We start from the raw sequence: 22,786 nt of genomic DNA on the forward strand, positions 1-22,786 counted from the left end.
AGACAAGCCCTGTTTCCAAACATCAGAGCACAACAATTTTAAGTTAAGTTTTGAGACTTGGAAAAAAAAAGAAAGAAAAAAAAACCATATTCCTTGTTTCTTAGGAACACATTTTTAACACAAGTGTTTTTAAAAAGTTCAACCCAATTTTTGTAACCATGTAGATCAAATTTTAGGAGGTGGACTGGTTAATTTTTAGGGCTTGCTAATTATTTTATAAAGTTGCGCCTTTGGGGGCAGCAGGATAAAATTAACCTTGGCAAACTAAAAGAGGCTTATCCGAAAACGCCATTTTAGACCTCTTCTTTGATCCTCCTCAAAATTCCAATTTCACAAAATGCTTGTATGAGGACTTATCTGTAACATTAGCAGATGTGAAAAATTACCTTTGCGAAACACATTCAAAAAACTGTTTTGGCATCCAGAAAATTTTGAGAAAATACTTGAGATGTAATCTTCGAGATCTGTACATCATGCCAGAGCCAAACATATTAAATTTTTGTGTGAACAAAACAGTTTTTTACGCGTGTTTCGAAAATGTAATTTTTCACATCCGCTATTGTTACAGATAAGTCCTCATATATCGCAATCTAATTACTTCCACAAGAGCATATGTTGCTGATTACGGAATGATACAAAAAAATTACTTGAGCACATTTTTTTCAAGATCTAAAGATCAGACCTGTAACAATTTGCAAGTTTGCCAAATTTTAGAAATTAAAAAAGTGAAACAACAGTAAAACGGCAGATTTAAATTGACAGAGCATCCAAAAGAGATCATTTTATTAAAGAACAATTTTTTAAAAAAACTCAAGCAAATTGCACCTTGATACCTTAATTTTTGAGCGAGCTATGCGATTTTAGGATTTTGCCTAGGCAACGCTTCCCTACAGAGGGAAAATCCAGGATTAATCCTTGGAATAAAGAAAAATACAATAAAATAAAAAAGAAACCGTGCATTTATTGACAATTTACAGTGATAAACAAGAAATTAAGTAATACTTCAGATGTTAGTGATACCCTTGTTCAGTTAGATTTAGCAAGCGACAAATTTAACATGTTCTTAGGAGTCTGATGCATTCAGTGGCATAACAAGGCTGGTTGTTAATATCCCTTATTCTATTCCAGCACCCCACGCCCCTTCCTATTTTCTACACACCCCTTTTTAAACCTCATGAAAATCGACCACGGTGGTAAAATTTTAATCATTGATCTTAATCTAATAATTTACATAAATATTTTCCTGCTCAAATGAAACACATTTATACTGGCTGTCTAAAAAAGTATTCATTTACTTTTCTCCGTACTGTTTCTGATTTGGAATAATACAAGGAAACTATCGATAATTTTCAGATGCTTCAGCGTATATTTGCGATCATCATTCCTCCTTACCAACTCTAATAATGTATGACGATCAATGAATTATTCCTGGATGGAACAAAATAAATAGCATGGAAAAAAAAAATCCCCGCAGTATGAAATAAAATACCTAGACCATGCTACGCAGACCATGCTACGCCACTGAATACATTCGTTCAATAATAGCACCATGACTAACTTGTGATTCGTTTTCTCGGAATGAATCAATCTAATTCTTAAGACTCATATTCAGTCATCAAACAAATAAAATCGGTGAGAAAAAACATTGTTTGCGTTGTGCAAAATAATTTTTGAGATGTTCTAGGAGAGGACTAATGAATCTAAACCTTGAATGATACATGAAAAGTAAAGCTTGCTCATCGTTGGGACAAGTCTTCCATGTAGATTAACACAAAAGATGTTAACGCTCTTAATTTTCAGTATGACAAACAATTTTCATTTTCTGTAAGTGTTAACCTTGAAGATAACAGAGAACACATTCACAGTGAGTAAAATTTGCACTTACGCAAACTAACAATGATAAATTGTCTGAAAAAGCCATGAGATACCTCTAAGTTTGACTAAAGTTTCAAAGAAATGGTTTTAGTGTATAAATTGACAATGTGTCCACAAATTTAGCAATAAAAAATTCATTGACTCTTCAACGTTCTCCTAAACAAATTAATCAGAACTACCCGACTTTTCACATCAACAATTTGTATGCATAAAATTGAAGGTGAAACATCTTTTGAAATAGTGGCACTGCGAATGACAGAAACAAGGTAAAAATGCATTTGATTAATTGATTAAATCGATAAATTGATTGAATTCATGGATTGATTGAAAATGTTAGATTCGATTGAACATGAAAAACCAGTTGATATGGCAAGAAAGCATGCTAAACTTAAAAGCCTGCTGCAAATCATGCAGATTAAAGCTCATTAAAGAGTCAATAATTGAAAAATGAAAACAAAAACATTTCAGCCAAATAAAAAGAACAAGCGATATTTTTCAAAATGAACAGAAGGACAGGTACTATTTGTGACTCAAAGAATATAAGTAATTCCATGCAACAATAAAAAATTAATCGGAATTCTTTTCTTCAAGATCAATCTTAACTCAATTAGTGCGTTAAAAATTCTTTAAGGTCCACTTCCATTAAACAGCTAAGGATGCTAAAATACCTAACAAGTGTGAAATTGACTTAAAAAAAAAAATTTGACTTTATTGATCCAAGAGATATTCGAGTGAGTTTTAATTTTGGACTCAAATATAGAGTTCTTAGGAAATTTATTTTTATTTATCAAAAAACCAGATTACACGACTTGGTCAATAACAATTTTAGTTGTATTACTTTAAACGTCTATGTATCAAATAAAATGTGAAGGAAATTTTTTTTTTCATGAGTCTGAATAGGTAGGTATTCAATTTGACATTGACTTTTTTTTAACTTTACAAATATTTTTTTGGAGAATTTTCTGTTTTGCTGCTGCGTTTCAGTCTTTTTCACAATAAATAAATAAAAAAATTACTCAATTAGTATTTCCATAAAATGCTAAAAAGAAAGCTAAACCTCAAAAACAAAAATTTGCTACATTAAAACATGGATTGATGAGTTCTAAAAAATCGGTTGTGGCTGTTTTTTAAAACTGAACTGCAACTCCTTTGACTGTTAATATCCGCAACAAAACAGGACGTAATTCTACAGTCTTCAAATTTTAACTAACTTTTAGATGTTAAAGCCATGAGCAGGAGAATCCTTTTTTTTTTTTTTCAAAATGCAGCTAGAGAAATTAAATGTAAAGGACGAAAAAAGCTGATATTCTGCAATAGGAAATAAAATGTCCGTTAAGAATGACATACAAGGAGCTCATCTCAGATATGAAGTGTTCTAAATTGTAGATATTGGAAAGTTTCAATTGGTACTTATCTATAGGACCCAATTGGAGTTTTAAAAAAAATTTTGCCCACAGAAGAATATATCAGAAGCAAAAGATTCATCCCAAGGATGACAATTTGTGAACATAATTCTTGACTTTTTCTTCTTTTCAGTCAAGCTTTTCCATTAAAATTTAAACTCGATGGCCTAAAAATTAAGCAGATGATGGCAACTCTGAAATATTCTTCCTAGTGCCATTGTCACATTCAATTCATTAAAAATTAGAAAAGAAAAAAAAGAAATAGAAATTAACTTATACCTTGCAGAGTGATGCATTACACCCCATATAAAATCCATGGACGCTTGTATCGTTGTTTCCCACAAGAGGGAATTTATCTCGATTGCGCTTTATCATATTTCATTCTTACATTTTACTTTTCATGGGAGAACTATCACACGAATTTGCCTGAAATTTTCAGACTTTGTGCGATGGTTCTCTCATAAACAACTAAAATAAGCGTAGAAATACTGAAATAGTAAAGACGAGCTATGTTCCCTCTTGCAGGAGACGACAGTATGGGGCCCGATAGCGCTGAACAAAAATTTTATAGTAACGTAAATCATGCTGTTTGTTTTGAATTAAAAGTGCAGGAACTTTCTAAAAAAAAATGTTGATAATCAGCAGATTAAAAAATACTTAAGAGTCAAACCTAAGAACTACCTCCACCTAAAGAGGGGGTTCTTAAAAGGTATCCACAAAAACAGAGCAATTTGCAATTTGTTGTGGGCTACTGTTAAATAAAAGGTATGATCTAAGTTTGTTTCTCTGAAATAGACTTAAAATTTTTGGCTAATACCGTAAAAAATGGTAAAAATCAATAACTACTAAACGTATAAAACATAAGCAAATGCAGGTAAACTAACATTATAAACACAATATACAATGAAACATAACTAAAGTTTAAAGCTATGTACAAAACTGTACAAGGTAGAACAAAGTATAAAAACATATCAACTTAAAGTATTACATAACTGGTCTATGTACCTAGATACATACAAAATTTTGATTTGACAATAGGTTTCTACGCTTATAAGTACTGAGAAAATAATTTGCTTATACAGAAATCGATGAACACAGTAAAATTTTGTTTCAGCTAACATTGAAATAAGGAATTCCTTTAAAAGCAAATTTTACGCCAATCTTAGAAGCCCTTACTTTTTAGAGTAAAAAGTCTGATAAAATTTAACCTGTGAGATTGTAACGAATTTCAATCCAAGAAATATTCCGGCAATGGGAATATTCACTGAGTGTGCAATCTTTTTAATTCTAGCTACAAGCTCGTAACTACCATAACCCACCTTCACCTACTGTAATTCTTGCAGTTTACATGCTGAGTTTCTGCAAGCTTCTGTCGAAAACATTTTGTTTACCACTCCCCAGAGATTAGTCAAGACAAAATTTTACTGTATAAAATTGATCATTCCTTTTAAATTTTATATTTTGATTAAAAAATGCCCTATATTCCATAGGAACAACTTATTTCTGACAGACAAAAAAAATATGGCATCGACCGAAAGAGGATCGTGAAGGGTGATCATCCATTGGCACAAGAGTTAACCTGAAAAAACGGAAAAACAAGCAAATTAATACTGAAGCCGGAAGACAAAAAATAACTTGCTTGCTTTAAGCACTTAATTCCTACTTTACACAAAAAACAATGACAATAAGACCTTGATTTATTGATTTCACGAGACTGACGAATTGATCCATTAAATAACAGACTCTGCAGCCTGATTGTTGAAATTTATGTCGGCATGACAAGAATAAAAAATCGATACATTATACATTGCAAATGCCTTGTCTTATTTTGCCGACATAACCAGTTAAAGTTTCAACAATCGGGCTGCTGTTGATTCAAATAGCTTGAAACCCTTGAAGGGACTGGAAAATCGACCCGTTAAATTCAGATCTTACTAGAATGACAATGTCATTTTACCAAATTTATTCACTATTGAGGAATGTTATCAAAGATAGAATGGATTGCACTTGGCAAAAGAGAATGGGCCTGTTGGAAACTTCTACTAGACCAAAAAGAATAATTGATTCTTACAGAAAATGGCTCAAAAAACACAAGGAGCACATCCACAATGTGTGGAGTGCACTCCTAACTTCACAGTCTGCATAGGAAATTTACGTTTTTTTTAAGCTTCCTGCTTCAAAAATGATACTACAGAATAGTAACGTTTTGTTAGAGCAGTCGTGCCATCAAACACTTCTGCACTGGGGTGCTACGTAATTTTTAACATGGCCTACGCCGACCTGCCAAAATACAGATTACAAGACCAGATTTGATCAACTAGCTTGTTAATACTTACATTTTTTGTCCGTTCATGAAAGCCATGGTGCTTTCTCACGATTTGCACGCGTAAGCGTCAGCCATACTGAATATTTTGTAGCATCCTAGCGCGCAAGGATTGGATGGAGCAACTCCTCTTACGAAATGTTCACCTGTACCGTAGTGTCGTTTTGGAAGTAGGAAGCTTAAAAAACGCAAATTTCTTGCACAGATTGTGACATTAAAAGTGCATTTCACACTTTGTCAATGAATTCATCATGATTTTTGAGACATTTTCTATAAGAGAGGACTCTCATTTTTGTTGTAGCAAAAGTTTGCAGCAGGCCCATTAGTGTTGTGAAAATCGTGCATCTTCATCTCTATTTAAAAATACCTAAAATGTCAAATAGCTTTTTTTTTCTTTTTATTAACAAAACATTTATAGTTTTAGAAGAAAAAGACTGTGTAAATTGTATTCTGGTACATACATTTAGTGTCATTTGAAGCAAAGAGGATATTTCCTTGAAAACAGGCCTTACAGAAAGTAAATTATTCCCTAGTCGAGAGGTCTATTGTGGGATTACCCAAGAGCTGTTGGATACTTCCTGGAGTAAAATCAACACTACTCAAGAAGACAGGTAAATGTTGACATATCTTGTCTTTCTACAGAACTCGTAACAAAAATAAATATGATTTGCAACGCCTGATCTGTAGTTCTATTAGTGGTGCAAGAGGAGGCTAATGGGTCACTAAACCATGAACGAATTTTGACTTGCGAATATAGTTTTCTAAAGGAAAATGACGCATATAACACGATGCGAACATTAAAAACGCGAACAAGCAACTCAATTACCAAGAAATGCGATTGCTCAACTTATACGCAAATTTAAAACGCCCCGGTTTCGCGCCGCACCGAATGATGTCATCCGGCACCAATCAGAGACGGGCACGGGTTTCCACAACGTCAGTCAAATGTCTATCTACTCTTCGTATATGAGAACAATACTAAAGTCGAAATTATATATTTTGAATTCAAAACTCGAATCTCATTCATATGTTAGCTGTAATAAACAAGCAACAATTCCACATTGAATTACGTTTTATTTTAACAAACATCAGAGGAAAACGAGAGGAGACTGCAATATGACTACCGCAGTACATCAACACCGTCAGTTTCCCGCCATTCGGGTGCGTTTGAAATGTCTTGCAGTTTTTAGATTTTTCAAAAGCGTTTTTTTCCGCGATTTCGGCTCCGTAAAAATGCGGAAAAATCACCACGTTATCCACTCACATAGAACTTTCAGAATATTCAATAAAATAAACAAGGTTTAGTGACCCATTACTGCGGCTAATGGATAACTATGTAAAAAAAAGTTAACTTACCTTGGTATTTTTGTCATGAAACTATTGAGGTAGTTAAATACCGACTATGGTCAATTCCTGATTTTGATCAGGGTCCGTCTGAATCATTAGAATTTTATCATTAGAATCAGTCTGGATGATCATCATCTTTTCCTCATTTGAAGAGCTTTCGTCTTGCGATGCTGGCTGTGTTGAAGTTGCCGCTTCCTGCAGAAAATTCAGAAAAATTAAGACAAATGAAAGAAAAGTTGGAAAATAGAGTGTCTTCAACAATGACCACAAAGGAAATTTCGTTTGTTTTCTCCTTGTAGTTTGCAGATAGGCGATATTGTTCGTTAGCAATCGATAAATTAGTGATGTGAAATTCCAAACTGCGAATATGTTTGTGCTCAAGATTTTTCATACTGCTCTGATGATGGAGTGAGCTGAAAAGTGCTTCAGTAAAATTAGAGAAATTTATCCACATCTCAGTTTCTTTTCATTTTATGAAATCCAAAATGGTGTCGTTCAATTGGAACTCTATAAACGTGAATTGTTGGTGTTCTGTGATTAGGTGATTATTTTTGTACATGACAGCAATTTGTATGATTAATATTATAAATGAATTAGACGAAACAATCACTACAGCATCGGGTTTTTGATCGTTAATGCTGGGATTGATGTGAAAACATTTGAGCTGCAGAGATCTGCAGGCATCTGAGAAGAAAAATTGTCATTTTCCATGAATTATGATCTTAGAACTGCAACTATTTCTGCTTGATGCAAATCAGATGCAGTGGAAAATACGAAAAAACTTCATTGAAACTTACAATGACTCTTTGTTTTTGATGCGTTCGAACATGCTTTTGTAAATGATCACTGCGCATGAATTTCTTATTACACTCTGGACATTGGAATCGTTTCTCTCCGGTGTGCGTTCGGTTGTGCCTCTGCAAAAGAAACGAAACATTACACTTGCTTCATGAAACATTAGAGAACAAGGACAAAGTCACAATTGAAACAAAAGCAAAGACATCTAAGTTTGAAGTAACGCACAGATCACTTTCAACGCCTAATTCGGGCCTTGTTGAATATGGTTTTTTTCTCAAGCGGAAAATTTGAATTTACTTTTTTTAATGTAAACTACGAACATTTAAGTTTAACTGGTGAGTTAATTTTGAAAATTTTGATACGTTTGACGAGTTTAGCATGAAATTATAGTGAAAAAACGTGCTCTGTATTGCTTTGTTTCTTACCCCGACCAGTGACAAGATCATGGACAAAGCGATAGATGAAGAAGATGAAGAGAAAATGGGGTGCTACTATTGGTGGAAGCAGGTGGTTGCAATAGATAGAAGAGGTAAGCTATAGACTAAATAACGGCAACCCACAAGAGACCCCATTGTTAGTGCATCATTTTCCCGCTATGTCTATGACACCCACTCTTTTCAACCGACGGGATCACTCCATTTTCCCTTCTTCTTCATTGTCTACCACTTTGTCTATCAATTTTGATAATCAGCCCACAACAGGTCCATTATTAATTTCATCTCTCCTCTCTTATTTTTTGACAGAAATTGAATCAACATTACACTTTAAAATTTTGTGAGTCTTCACGATCAGGAAGAAAAGAGTTTTGAAAAATTAAGTTGCTAAGTCTTCAGTTTAAAATAGGGAGACATGAGAGCAAATTAAGCAAAAGAAAATGCAATTTACCTGATTCCTGTTCAATTGTCTAAATGGCATTAATATGGTGCGAAGGTAAAGTGCCCACCTTTAATTGAACAGTAAGTAAGATTAACTATGTTCAAAGAAAGTCATAACGCAAGAGAAAAAAGTGAAGTGACAGTAATGAACATAGAGAATATTTACCTGTAGCTCGTCGGATCGCGTAAAACGTTTCCCACAATACTGCCAATTGCAAACAAAAGGTCTTTCTCCAGTGTGCCACCTTAAATGTGCTCTTAAGTGAGATGTTTTTCCATATACTTTATTACATCCAATCATGTGGCATATGTGAACTTTTTTCTTATCTGATGATCTGCTTAGAGGAAAAAAAGAAACGAATAAATTAGAAAAACTTTAAAGGGGAAAACCACTTCCAATCAACAGATAAAACTGAAATCACAAAATTTAGCTCTAACTTTCCTTACTTACTTCTTGGTCAAGGCAACTTTTAAAGGGTCCTCTCTCTTTGGCGGTGACTATGCTTATTTATCGTATTTTAAATTTTCATCGTTCTTTCACAGTAAGCGAAATTTGTGAACTATTGAAAAATTTGGAGAACATATATTTCTGTTCTCCACTTGTGATTGAACCGGCATGGCCTAGCGTTTCCTGTTAATACATGCAGTTAAACTTTAATTCAATTTTTGTAATTGGACTAAAGTTTTGCTGACATGCGCTATAACCCTTGCTTTTCCCCTGCTTTTTTCCTTGCTCATTGCTTGCACCCCCAAAAATTCATCTTATTGGGGTATTTCTTAAAATCCTTGCCATTATATCACTTTTTCCTATAAACTACTTGTATTTTATTGATTCTGACACAATTTTTTCAACATGTGAGATCACATAACGATCAAGAAAATTAATGTTATCAATGCATAAAATTTATGATTAACAAAATGGAAGGGATTTTTTTGGAAGATGCTGGGAGTATCAATAAACCCCTAATAAAATCCAATTATCATTTAAGCTCAAAACTCATTTTAGAAAACAAGAAAAAATATTGTCAACAGTGAAATTTAAAAAAAAACATGAAATTGGAAAATGATTTTCCTTATTTCACTATTACTGGAGAAGGACAAAAATTCAGTAGCTGCGCATTCTCAAGTAGATATTTCGAAGAGTGAAAGTTCACTGAAAGGTTAAAAAAAATGGCATCCAGGTTTCAATAAATAAAAATTGAGAGTCCTAACCTTCCTCCACCTTCACAACAATTGGGACAGGTGCAAGCAACTCTTCTGGTTCTGGGTTTTTCATCTACAGAATCTTCTTCAGGAACTGGTGTCGAGGCAGCTGACAAGACCTCAGGTTGAACTTGAACTGTATTTGCATTTTGGGTATTAAAGCCTATGATCTGCCACCGATTTGGATCGTTGGGATCTTGCTGAATTTGTTGACCTGGTGCTAAAACATAAACAAAATAGCAATTAAAGCGCTGCATTTCGTATTTTTGAAGATGTTAGTAAATTTTAGTCGCAACCTACATTTTCTTGGACTAATTCTACTGAAAGCTTTAACCCTTCCTACTCAATTGACGAAATTGGAAATAATGGTATTTGATCCTATGTGAATATATTTGAGGGGATTATATCTAGTGGTAAGCTCTGAATTTGGGAACTATTAAGGAAATACTTCTACACTTGGTGATGCTGTGACTCAAGTTCCCTTTGTCTACTTTGTCTGCTGCTATGTCTATCAATTTCAATTATCAGACAGCTGGTGTCATTTTGGTCCCGATTTTTGCTACTGCCTTAAACAAATTTTACTGACCTAAAGATTATACGCATGGAAAATTAGTTTGGATGTTAACCCATTGACCTAAACTGACGGCTCCCAGCCGTCCGCACTGCGCTGGGCCAGATCTGAAGAGACGGCTCAGAGCCGTCTGCCGATTGTTTGCGTTAGTTCGGCGATTCTCCAGTAGATTGCATTCTTGTCAATGTTTATATGAGCAATGTGACTACCCTATGACTTATTGTGTGCGGTAATTTCTTATTTTGATACGGGATTTTTATATTAATAAACTGTGCGTTTGAACATGAAATAACCTCAAAATTCTCTGATTATCGCTAATTTTGCGATTTTCGCGACTTTGATAAGAAAAAACTACAATAAAGAAATCATTTGGTTCAAAGTTTTCACCATTTTTCTCAAACATTGTATTTTGAATGCTTATTGTGTCGAATCTTACTCTCAGAGAAGGAATTTTTGGATTATTTTTAAGTGTTCAAAGCTACTGATTTTTGCCAAATTAAATCGTGACTCCTGACCCAACAGGGTCAAATTAAATCATAAGTCAATAGGTTAAGGAAGTCCTTTGTTTAAAAAGACTGATTTAAATGAAGAAGAAGATAAAAAAGATTCATAATGACAAATGAGTTAAGCTTACACAGAAAGTGAATATTTTGAGGCCTGGGTGTGACAACAACAGGTCCCGTGGGGGATTGAGAAATGCCCAATTGTTGTTGCGCTCCCACTGGTAGATCCGTAGATGGTAAAAGCTGCACATTACCCAACCCAGGAATATTCACTGTTTGAATATTCAGATTAGAAAGGTTGGAGAGATTTGAGAGATTAGATAGCTGTGATATATTTGATAGCTGAAACAAAAAGAAAATACGCATGAAAGAAACAGCTTGATAGAGCTTGAAATAAAGAGGTAGGAAACAGCAACAATGTAGTGAGGTTGCCAAAAAGTTTTATGGATGTCACTGACAGCAACCCACAATCAAGAAAATGGGTCGGTGGCACTAATTTTTTTTACTTAATTTCCGGAAAATATAAAGTGAACTAAGCTCTTAGGAATTTTTCAGATTTTTTTAACCCTAAATAGCAAAAAAACTGCCTTTAGAAATTGCCAAAAATTAAACTTGTTCGAAACAAAATTTTTGGCAGGCGCCGCTGATGTAGCCAGGAAGGGGAAACCATTTTTGCTGATTGGCTGAATTTATCTTCAGGCATTGACTTGCCAAGTCAACTTGACTGTTAGCTTTTGACAGGGCCGGATTTACATTTTTAGCGCCCTAGGCTAAACTTAGGGTGGCGCCCCTAAAAGTAGGCACTCTCGTGGGGGTGGGGGGGGGGGGTCCCCAGACGTCCCTCCCCTACAGATCTGAAGGAGGATGTTAGGTGTCAGGAAAATGTTCAAATTCACCTTTATAGAAACACGATTTTCAACATTTCTGAGGTACGATTACGTTTGCAAATAAGAAGTAAGAAAAGACTCGTTAAATTAAAAAAAAAAAAAAAAAAATTCTCTTTACTCACTATTTTACAGTGGCTTCTTTCTTGCTTTTTTGTTTGCAAAATCATCGATTACGTCTTCATAATCAATCTGGCCTGTGATGCGCTGCTCAATAGTAAGTAGAGCAAGTCCCGTTAGTCTAGCCATTCCCATCGTTGACCGGAGGTAATTCTTGACCCGACGCAAGGTAGAGAAGGAGCGCTCTGCAGAACAGTTGGTTACGGGTGTAGCCAGAATCATGCGGAGGGCTATGTCGACGTTTGGGTAAATTTCCAAAACATCGCTGTCATATAGAAATTTATAAAGTCCCCGTAGACTTGTTGTTTTCTTTATCAGTTTATCGCCTTTCTTCTCCCACAAAGACGAGCCACACTGGATCAGGAAGGCTTTAAGGTGCAATGATTCATCAACTAATGTTGGTTCAAGATCATTAGGATATAAGGCTACAAGCTCAGCAGCTTTGTTTGAAATAATAGCGGAATCCTGCTGTAGGTCGATATCCTCAAAAAAGCCGAAAGTGGAGTGGAGATCATCGTACTTATCAGCCCGTTTACGTAACTCTACGCTCAAAGTGTCCAATATCACGTTGAATGTATTAACTCTGAAATCTTCACGTCCACTGAAAGACACTTCACCCTCTCGAGACTCGCCAAACGTAAGTTTTCGCTTTGGGCGTCTTAGTTTGTCGTACTTGTAAGTGGTCACGCTTGATTTTTCCTTCGCCAAAGTTTCTAAACGGTCGAAATCTTCACGCAAATTTGACACGTAGTCGGAAAGAGCTTTGTACTGACGTTTAACTTCTCCGAGATCTATGGCTTGGCTTTGAAGTTTTTTGCTCACTTTGTTGAATGTTTCTAAAATACTTCCCCATATGGTGACCATCAAAGCTGTTTCTAAGGAGTCCAATTTATCTTTTAGGCAACGTGCCTCATGCCTGGTATCGCCTGGTTGGTGCTCATCACTGGCAATTTCGTCAAGAGACTTAATTACTCCAGTCCAATCTTTAACAAGGGTAAGACAAGCATCATGTCGAGCTGCCCATCGTGTTTTGGATAGGCTGTGAAGGACTCGAGTGCAATTCTTGCAAAGCACTTCCCATCGTTTCGTAGAGCAAGAGAAAAAATTGTAAAGCTCTTGCAGGAGAGAGAAAAACGATATTGCCATAACACAAGACTCGACAGCCGAGGAACCTACAAGATTTAGAGAATGAGCCGCACACGGCACATATTCAGCATGGGAACATAATTCCTTGATTCGCGCCTGAACGCCGGAGTAAATACCCGACATATTCGATGCGTTATCATATGATTGTCCCCTACAGTTTGAGACATCCAAACCACACTCCTCGAACACCTTTATCACTGCTTCGACTACTTCTTCAGCTTTGTGGCCGATGTTGGGTAAAAAACACAGGAACCTTTCGACTGGCTCCCCATTTTTCACATACCTCAGTATGAAAGTGAGTTCATCTGTGTGTGAAATGTCGGGAGTGGAATCCAAAACAATGCCAAAATACTTAGAATCTTTTGCTTCTTGCAATATAATGGTTTTCACTTTTTGAGCCATGAGTAAAATAAATTCCTCAGAGACTGTGGATGATAGGTATGAAGTGTGCCCTGAACCGACAGTGCCATAACGGTCTATATGCTTTTTAAGAAACGGGTCAAATTCTGATAGAAATTCCAGTAAACCAAGATAATTGCCCTTTGAATTTGATTCTTCTCCAATTTTCTCACTTGAGCCTCTGAATGCCAGGCCGTAAATGGCTAGAAATTTCACAGCCGCGACAACTCTTCTTAACAAAGCTCTCCAGTAGCTTACTTCCTTTTCCGTCTGTTCAAGCAGGTGTGAATCTGCACGTCCTTTCGTATTCGCTCGGACTTTCAGGTTTCCTAAACATGTTTTGTGTCCGCGTGAATTTTCATGATCCTTTAATCGCTGGGTTGCATTTTTCCAATCATTATACCCGGTCACAAATACACTGTCTGAATTCGCGGGTGATCCGAACAACATACAAGGAACGCAGTAAACACAACCCTTAGATTTAGAATACACCATCCACGATCGATTTTGGGTTTCACCATTGAGCAATGTTCTCGTGAACATACTTTTTGAGGCATACCGTGCTTGGTCTGGATAAAGTCTTTTCGATGCACTGAAATCTACGCCACAGTTTTGGGACACACCGTGAGCCGCCACGTAATCGCGAAGATTTTCATCGATTTTCCACAGCGCTGGATCCGAGAGAAAAACCGCACCAATCAAATTCTCCCCCGATTCAATATCACTTTCGAGTTTTTCCGCCGAGTCTCCGACACTCTTTACACTGTCACTCTCGTTATCACCCGATATACGTGTGCTGGGACCAGGATCAACTGTTAAAGGAACGTCGCGATCGCTGTTATCGGGCTTTTCTGTTACGGGATCGCATTTGCTTTTATCATCACTGCCAAAAAAAGCTGAAATTTTAGGCACTTTCTTTAAAACCTCGGCTTCATTTTTTGCCCGGGCCTCTCTTCTCTTTTTGAATTCGCTTCCACTAGGTTTAGAACTCATTTTGACGGTCACGGCGCGGGGCGGTGGGCTTTTCACTTGGCACCACGGACATCCAACGACAACTAAGTCTGATCCACCCGCGCCCCGTACAAGCTGGGGACTTGAGAAACATAAGCTCCATTTAGTCATGTAAAAAGAATTTTATCAAAGTCAGCTCATTGCTGACTCAAAATATTGCAGAGTGAAGAACCGGAGCCAAGATAACTGATAAGTTGGTGTTTTATGACGGAGACCAAAGGGATCAAATCTCCGGTTGTGAGCCGCCTCGCCGGATCGGCTGCGCCAGGCTAGGGTGCCTGGCCAGAGAAATGCCCGGCGGGCCGGAACTAGCCATCGCCAGCAGAACCGCACGAGTTTTATCAGTCCATTCTTTTCGTTGCGCCTTTGCCCGAGTAGTAGCTAGTACCCCGTGGCCGTGTGCTTATGACACGCGAAGGAAATTTTGTCAACCGCAACGTAGACATTTTTAATGAGTCACGTTTTTGAATAAATTCTCAAAAATTTTGCGCCCCTCAGAATGTTGCGCCCTAGGCTATAGCCTAGTTAGCCTATTGGTAAATCCGGCCCTGGCTTTTGATTCGTTGGATTTTGATTAGCTTCTTCTCCCCCTAGAGAAGACATTGATAAATTTTGTGATGAACTTTTTGGTTTTCCCAAAAAATTAGGTACAAATTAAACCAAAAAAAGGGTATAAGTTATCTGCAACCCTGCGAAGATTTCTTGCCTTTGTTCCATTCAACCTTTTCAGAATATAAATGTATTTACCTGCACCGTAACTGAAGGTGAGCCTGTTGATGTGGCTCCCATACTTGTTGTGGCACTACTTGTGGCAACATTCGCATTATTAGTACTAGTTTGATTCGTGGGGCTAGCTTGGACTATGAGCTGATTTTGTTGGCTCGGCAACTGGGCTAGTTGTACAGTTTGAATCTGGCCAGAAGGGGTGAGAATCTGAGCAACCTGTGGTGACTGAATCTGAAAAAGAGGGGAAAACCGAAAAAATTAGCAAATCTGATTTTAATTGTTGAATTATCTTTTCCAAAATGCGTATAATAATTTCTGAGGTCTAAGATTGACAAGTTTAGGATGGATGGGATTAAAAATGGCAGAAGTATATTTAATTTTTATTTGAGTAGAGAGTTATTGAGTAGAGTTCTCTTTTAGATTTTTTCACATCCAACACAAAGTTGAGTTCAGGGATGGATCAAGTTCTTAGCCTTGCTGCTTTTCAAATTGGCTTTTCGATATTAAAAACCCTTCTTCCTCAAAAATTTCAAAGTGATGTCTCCTTTCTTTCCTTTGTAAATACAAATGAATTATGATACTATATAAGCAATGATTTAAATAGGTAGTATGACAGCCAAATGAAAATCTGGAACTCTTTTGAGTTACAGCGGTATATCTCAAGAAAAATTTAAATTGGAAAAGAGATTAACAGAGTTTTGATAGAATTTAGAGAATAAATTCTTCTGACGCATTTTGGTAAAATTCTCTGACAATTGACGACAAGCCAGATGGTTAAAAAGGTATAATTTCAAATGAATTTCAGGCAAAATTTATTTTCAAGGTTTCAAATCCATTCTAAAAAGCAAATAATGAAGACCAACTTAACAATTTTTCCTTGACACTTTCGTCATTTTCCCTGACATTTCCAGATTTTTCCTAACTCATTAAATATATGCCTGAAAATTTCCTTTTTTCTCTGACTCTGGCAACCCCGTTCAGACAGCTTAAGCTGAAGACTGATCCCACTTCAACCTCTAATCATAGCAAATCAAATCTTCAGATACTTTTTTCTCAAAACCCTTCGATGAGCAAACGGTGATATCTCAATCCAATGACATCTCAATTTTAAGTTTTTCTGCCATAGGGTTCTTTCTTCCATGGATGTTTATAAACAAGAAAAGAGGCTTTAACTGTGCAGTTTTTGTTACCTGTGACACCTGTGGAATCATCTGTACTTGACTTGGGCTATTAAAATTGCTGGCCAAAGCTTGGAGGGGGAAGTAAACAGTTTGGTAGATGGTTTGCCCATTCGCAGAGACAGGTACTTGAACGGGCACTGTTTGTTGTAACTGCATTACTTGAGGTTGAACACACATATTTTGCCCTGAAATCGAGTGCAAAGATTAATTCAGTAGGTATGAATGATAACTCAATTTGACCTTTCAATTTTAGGCTTGGATTTTGTAGCGTCAGAGCAGTAATTAGAAGAGGCATGACATTTAAACGGACTGTACCATTGTTTTAAGATCAATCTGTGCTTACCAGAGAGCATTTAAATCCAGTGGGATTTTCAGCACAAACCCTTGAAAGGAGAACTCAACTATTATTTTTGATTCTACTGCTCAACCTTTTAAGTGATTCTAGCTATTTTCAGATAAATATTTCTATAAACGAGGGTGAATAGTGATGGGCTAAAGAGGACAAAGAGGAAGAAAGATTTTATCTTTTTTCTCGTTGGATATTTCCTCCCTTTTCCTCACATTTCCTGTCAAATTAAAGTCCAGGAGGAAATAAGAGCTCCTTTTCTTTCAGAAATTTCAAAGTAATGACCTTTCAAAGGCTCTGTAATTGAGTGTAAATTACCACAATGTTGCAAAAAAAAAAAAAAAAAAAAAAAAAAAAAAAAAAAAAAAGTTTGCCAGCCTCCTCACTGTAAAGATCAGTTATAATGGTCTTCTCATTCCATGACATTTTTTTTCACAACGTTTTTTGTCTCCCTGGAGCCACATAGCATTGCAGTATGAATGATAGAGCTGCCTTACCCATTAAGGAATAAGTAGACACCATTTTAAATATTGTAGGTAGCGATGAGAGAAGATAATTAAATTCACTTACCAGTTTGTAATTGAATTGTTTGACCACCTAAACTATGAAGTAGATTGGCCGACCGCAGCATTTGGGCAGCAGAAGGATTGATAAGTTGTTGAGCACCAGGAATGAAAAACGTTTCTGTGCCATCGACAGTAACTGTTTGCGTTGGCTGGACGTAAGTTAGTCCATTGCCCGCAGCAGCTGATAAAATTTGTGCGCCGCCATTTTGCTGGAATAAAGAAAAGAGTATGTGGTAAGATTTTTAAATACCAGTTGCTTCTGACTTTTTGCGTGAATTTCCTTGAGCTCATTCAAACTTTACTTTGTTGGATTTTTGTTTTTTTAAAAAAATTTTAAAACTCTAAATTATTTTCAAAATTTTGAATATCTTCTTTTTGGGTACTTAAACTTTTCTTTTTGGATGAACGTTGAGCTTTGTGCATACTTATTAAAATTCTGAAAAAACAACCTGATAAAGCTGAAACTCTGGAAAACTCCAAAAGATCAAGGGTACAGCATACTAAGATTTTGAACCAAATTTTTTCTTCTTATTATTAAATTATTTAATTATATTATTATTTAATTATTCTTAGTAAATTATTTGATCAATATCCAGTAATTAATTGCAGGTGAGGGACTGCGAGTTGAAGATGAAAAACTTCTGATTGTAAATTGCAAATACTCAGAAAAAGGTTGCTCTCAGAGCAAGAGATGTCTTCATAGTATTAAAGCTTTGAATCAACATTTAAAAAAGCAAAACTGCAAGGGAGGTATCTGCTTCTTTTCAGGGTTACATACCTGGAGAAGCTGAGTAGGAACTCCTTGAATTGACACAACCCCTGGTGAAACATTTTGCCCTGCTGTTGACACAAATGTTTTTCCGTCTTTCCCCGCTATTTGTTGGATTGGTATTAAATTTTGCAGGTTACTTAACGATATAATTTGATGTGGACTAGAATTCGCTACCTGGTTACTATTATCTTTACTACCAACTTGTTGAATCGGTATAACATTAGTTAATCCTCCGAGGGATATTATCTGTTGCTGAGGGCTATTGCTTGATAAAGGGTCTCGGTCTTCCATTGGAGACATGGGGTTACTATCGGCCGAGTTTTCTTCCTCATCTTGACTGCTGTCCTGCTGCTGTTGCTGTTGTTGCTGCTGCTGCTGTTGCTGCTGCTGCTGTTGTTGCTGTTGCTGTTGTTGCTGCTGCTGTTGTTGTTGCTGCTGCTGCTGTAACTGCTGAAAGACAGCATTTGATAGCACCGTAGCACTGACGATGGGCCGCACTTGTTGAGGCGATGATGTTTTGACTATTTGGGGAGATGTGGAGGACCGCTTGAAACAAAAAAATTAAAGAAAATTAATCCTTTAACAAGAAGAAAGCTACAATACAAGTTAGCAAAAACTGCATTGTAAGCAGTGAATCAAAGGTAAACAAGTAATTCAATATTCTCGCTGAGTCATGTCAGGGGCGGATGACGATGAGGAAAAAGCTAGATATACTAGTGACAGACTCAATTTTCTTACTTGATTATGCTGCATTGATTATTGCTGATTATTTGGGGTCCCATTACTTGAAATGCATTTTTCTAATTGACAAAGAACTCAGTAACCAAAGTCAACGGATTACGATTTGGTGTACATACAGGGCTCATCTTCCCATCAAACCAGCAATCGAACCTGATAAACTGCCATTAACCGGGTTACTTTTTTCTCTAGGTCTCTTGAGTGTAATCCGAGCATTCCACTGAAATACACTGACCACTTTTCAGCGGTGGCCAGCAAGTTGTATGCAATTTTACTTAATCTCAAGCCTCTCGGATGCTACTCGTTTTTTGATCAGTGGCAAAACATTCCCAAAATTTCATATTTTCCGCACTTGAGAAGCTGTTGAAACCCAGTTCATTGCATATAAGGCAACTCATAGATGAAAAAGTAAGGCCCACTAGTTTTTTTCCATATCAGTAATAAACCAGAATGAGGATTATTAATAATTGATAATTCGCAACATAACCTAAAATTTAAAGAGGCATCGTCTAGAGGGCTTCTTTGAAGTCAATGAAATGTATGGAACGCAATAGATTGGGTTCCCTGCATTTAGATTGAGATTCGTATGACAGGCAAGTGCTTGCGACCCACATCAAAAGAAGAAGTAATTGACAAATCGATGAAATGGCCCTAGGTTTCAATGCTTCTCAGCTAACCGGAAGTGGGTAGCATATTTAGACTAGGGAATAAGCTTGTTTCAACTGTATTACAAGAGGTGAGTTGAAATCAGGATTCACCTTCGTAAAGACAGTACTGCTAATCTTAACTTTCGACTGCAGTTCAGCTTTGCACAAAGTTTCATAATCGGTCATTCAGTATTGCTTGTTTAGATACTGAACTTACTCATCCCTTTTTGAATCATTTTTCACTTAGGATAAGAGGTGAAGTGCCTGATGTCAAAAAAGAGGAGAAAATTTGAAATGCTAAGTAGCTTCGTCATGAATAATCAACTAGTTTGGACCTTAAACTGCAACTCATATCCTGTACCTCAGCCCTTGAACAGTGGCCATTAGCATTATTCAGCCATCAAACTCAAGCATTGACTCAATAGCAACATTCGAGATTGCCAGTAAGACAAAAATCGTATTTCAATCGCAACTGATAAGCTTGTCATTTAGAGCGCATCATTCATGATAACACAGGAATCTGATTCAACCCTCCAAAGTCACAAACACGCCTAAATTTTCTGAGAGGTGTTTCGAAGAAAAACACTCCCATTTCTCCTCCCAGTTTGGAGAAGTGCGCCACATGATAGAGGGAACATTACTTACGAAATTTTGGTTATCCAAATCAGGTTCCGTTTTAATCTTGGGCATTGACATCTTAGCGCAATACAGTCACTGTCACAGACACATTATAACACACTTTATAAACGAAGATACATAAAAACTTCGCGATTCGTTCACCGAACGTAAATAAACATTGAACTCCTGTCAGTTCCGTCTCATCACGGCCCACATCCTGTAGCGGAAGCGGTTTCGAATGTATTCATCCGCTGATCGATAGAGAGCGGTTTCCTCGAATCTAAAAGTAACTTGGAGACAATTTGAGGATTAAAGGTTATTTTTTCTTCAAATTTCAGCTAAGAGAAAAATGATCGGAATGTTTGAAACATCATTTTATTTTAAGATTACTTTTCTGCGGCTGTATGAATGAGAGAACTACTTTCTGGGTGGAGTTAACCGACTGACAACTAGAAGGCAGGAAAGAGGGACCCGCTAAACTATAAATGCTGATTGGTAGTCCAACTGGCGGATGCCCTTCCCCAACATATTTCTATCGTCAGTATGAGAGCCGCGGCCTACTTCCCCTTGGAAAAAAACCGTCATTGTCAGCGTAGAAGTAGCGGCCAAGCCAGGATGAGGCGGTCTTTTTCCATCCAGTGCTCCGAGGATTTGAAAGGGGGAGGGACTGGGGCTCTTGCGTGAGGGAGGGCGGATTGGAGGGCGCGCGGAAAGAAAAATCAATCTCATTAAGCTGAGTTTTAGCGCGCTCAGCTACAACGCCCCCAAAATCGCGAGCCGAAATCTGACCCTGCTCGCCCCTCCCCCGTGTGTCAGCCCCCTCGAGGCAGGTGTCTGATTGGCTGTCTATGCCTCAGGGCCCGTCCATAACTTATGGAAGAGCTTTTTTTCAAATTTCAAATCCCTCCCTCCCTTCTCGTAAGGCACCCGTAATACAGCTCCACGCCCCCCTTTCCCTAGGGTTTTAAAAATTTGTAGCGTAAAAATTATGGGAAAAGGAGGGGTTGCTCCATTGGTAGCCAAGAAATGCCGTCAAAAAATTAAATTACATGACAAATATTCTTAATCATATTTGTTCCAATAAGTTTATTGAATTTTTACCCACCCTCACGGCGGTGAATGCCTAAGTATATTAATATGTCCTCGTCCAAAGAAAAGAAACCTTGGTCTACGAACACTCAAAATTGAGTAAAAATAGAACCGCGATCCAGACCCTGACCTTGGTTATCCGCGATAATTGGGACCGTAAGCACCACAAATGGACGTATTGATCGTGGATAATTCGACCGCGGATAACCGAGGTCCTACTTCATTAGTGACGGAGCATAGAAGTGTGTTCTACCTCTGCAAACGTTGTGAGACTGAGTAATAACAACGCCCAAAAGTAGGGTGAAAATTGCCAGAAAGTTCGGCATAGTTTACCTACTGATTCGACAAGCATCGGGAATACTTACCTAACGCAGTCTCAAAGCTTTGAATAAAATAACTAGATATTGCAGCTAAAAAAAGTGTTTTCTGCCCCACGTCGAAAATTGAAGGAGAAGTAGAAAAATAGGTGACTTGCATCCTTTCTTTGACTCTGCCCAACTGCTTCATCTAAAATTCAGTCAAGAAAACAGTGCTGGAGTTGAAATGCTGAATAACAAATCATTTTTATAATCATGAAGTCTCCTCTTACATACATAATATCAAGTATTATTTCTTCGAAAACGTAGTCAACATAACACATAAAACTCCCGTCGTGACTTTTTCTCTCCGCTGCCAGAAAATTCCGTGAAAATTTCAAGCCATTTCGGCTGGTTTCGTTCGGTAAAAATAAAATAGGAGCGGAAATTTTGAAACGTCACAATGAAGATATGTGGTCTCGCAATTTGATCTCGATATACAAAAATCCATTGAGCTTAAATAATTGTACAAGGCGCTGTCGCCAAAGCGTCCGTCGGTCGACCCAGCTGTAGCTGATGTGCATGAAGTCAAAACGCCTTCAATTTTTTGAATGCAATACGGACATCCGCCGAGGTCGAATAGTTGCATCACGGCGCGGCGCTGTCGTTAGCGCGTCCCAGTGTTCATCGCTGAGGACGAATGCAAGTGGTGCAAAAGAAAGCAAAAACGCCCTCAGTGTTTTACCTATCGACGACCGAAGTGAGAGACCACGTATTTCCGTTTGCGATGTTGCGCACTTCCTGTCAAACTTCAAGTATAATGTAAAAAATTGCGCATGAAATGGTGAGGAAAGCAAATAAGCATCTCATCTACTACGACATGTAGGGAGAGGACAATTTTCAGAATTAAAAAAAAAAAAAAAAAACCTATATTTCCCTCATAAAATTTTAGCGTCAGATTTTAAAGCATAAAAATATTCCCAAAAAGTTCGTGAAAGTGAATGAATCATTTACCATCATCAGGCTTTCATGCTAACTAGTTCTGTTTTTCATTATTATCTTCCGTACTCGCTAAAAACTTAAAACAATTTTACGATTGATATTTAGACCGCGTCTAACAGAAAGGAACCAAGCCACATCCGCTATTGCCAAATTTAAGAGGGTAATTTAATTTTTTACGAGAGAAGGTTTGTGCGGATTCGTTGAAAATTTTAAGGAATTTGCCTCGTACTGTGGGGGAAATTCACTGAAATTTGCACTTAAATCCGCACAACCGTTTTTATGGAAAAAATTAAATTGCTTGATTAAATTTGGCAATAGCTGATGTGGCTTAATGGTTCCTTTCTGTT

The 22,786-nt window shown here is 37.1% G+C and overlaps 1 protein-coding gene across 2 annotated transcripts; it reads right to left on the reverse strand.

Annotated features, from left to right (window-relative positions):
• Positions 1 to 941: 941 nt before the first annotated feature.
• Positions 942 to 20,287, reverse strand: LOC109029678 (uncharacterized). 2 transcript variants are annotated; one of them, XM_019040256.2, is made up of 11 exons: positions 20,080 to 20,287; positions 18,224 to 18,595; positions 17,282 to 17,486; positions 16,375 to 16,550; positions 15,206 to 15,415; positions 11,030 to 11,240; positions 9,834 to 10,044; positions 8,788 to 8,956; positions 7,746 to 7,865; positions 6,958 to 7,143; positions 942 to 4,857 (listed from the first exon to the last, which is right to left on the reverse strand). In XM_019040256.2, the coding sequence occupies exons 1-10, from the start codon at positions 20,128 to 20,130 to the stop codon at positions 6,991 to 6,993; spliced, it is 1,878 nt and encodes a 625-aa protein (XP_018895801.1). In that variant the 5' UTR covers positions 20,131 to 20,287; the 3' UTR covers positions 942 to 4,857; positions 6,958 to 6,990. The 2 variants fall into 2 exon arrangements, with proteins under 2 accessions (XP_018895801.1, XP_018895800.1); XM_019040255.2 differs by having other exon boundaries at positions 18,056 to 18,595; positions 20,080 to 20,286.
• Between the last annotated feature and the right edge of the window lie 2,499 nt (positions 20,288 to 22,786).

The sequence above is a fragment of the Bemisia tabaci genome, chromosome 7, assembly GCF_918797505.1.
Source record: "Bemisia tabaci chromosome 7, PGI_BMITA_v3".
NCBI classification, from domain to species: Eukaryota; Metazoa; Arthropoda; class Insecta; order Hemiptera; family Aleyrodidae; genus Bemisia; species Bemisia tabaci.

What these genes read in the sequence shown, in the direction of transcription:
- LOC109029678 (XM_019040255.2), bottom strand. Translation starts at nt 20,130, where the DNA reads ATGTCAATGCCCAAGATTAAAACGGAACCTGATTTGGATAACCAAAAT. An exon ending in TGATTCCACAGGTGTCACAG is followed by an intron (nt 15,416 to 16,374) that starts GTAACAAAAACT and finishes CCTCTTTTTCAG; the next exon opens with ATTCAGTCACCACAGGTTGC. An exon ending in CGCGATCCGACGAGCTACAG is followed by an intron (nt 7,866 to 8,787) that starts GTAAATATTCTC and finishes TTTCTTTTGCAG; the next exon opens with AGGCACAACCGAACGCACAC.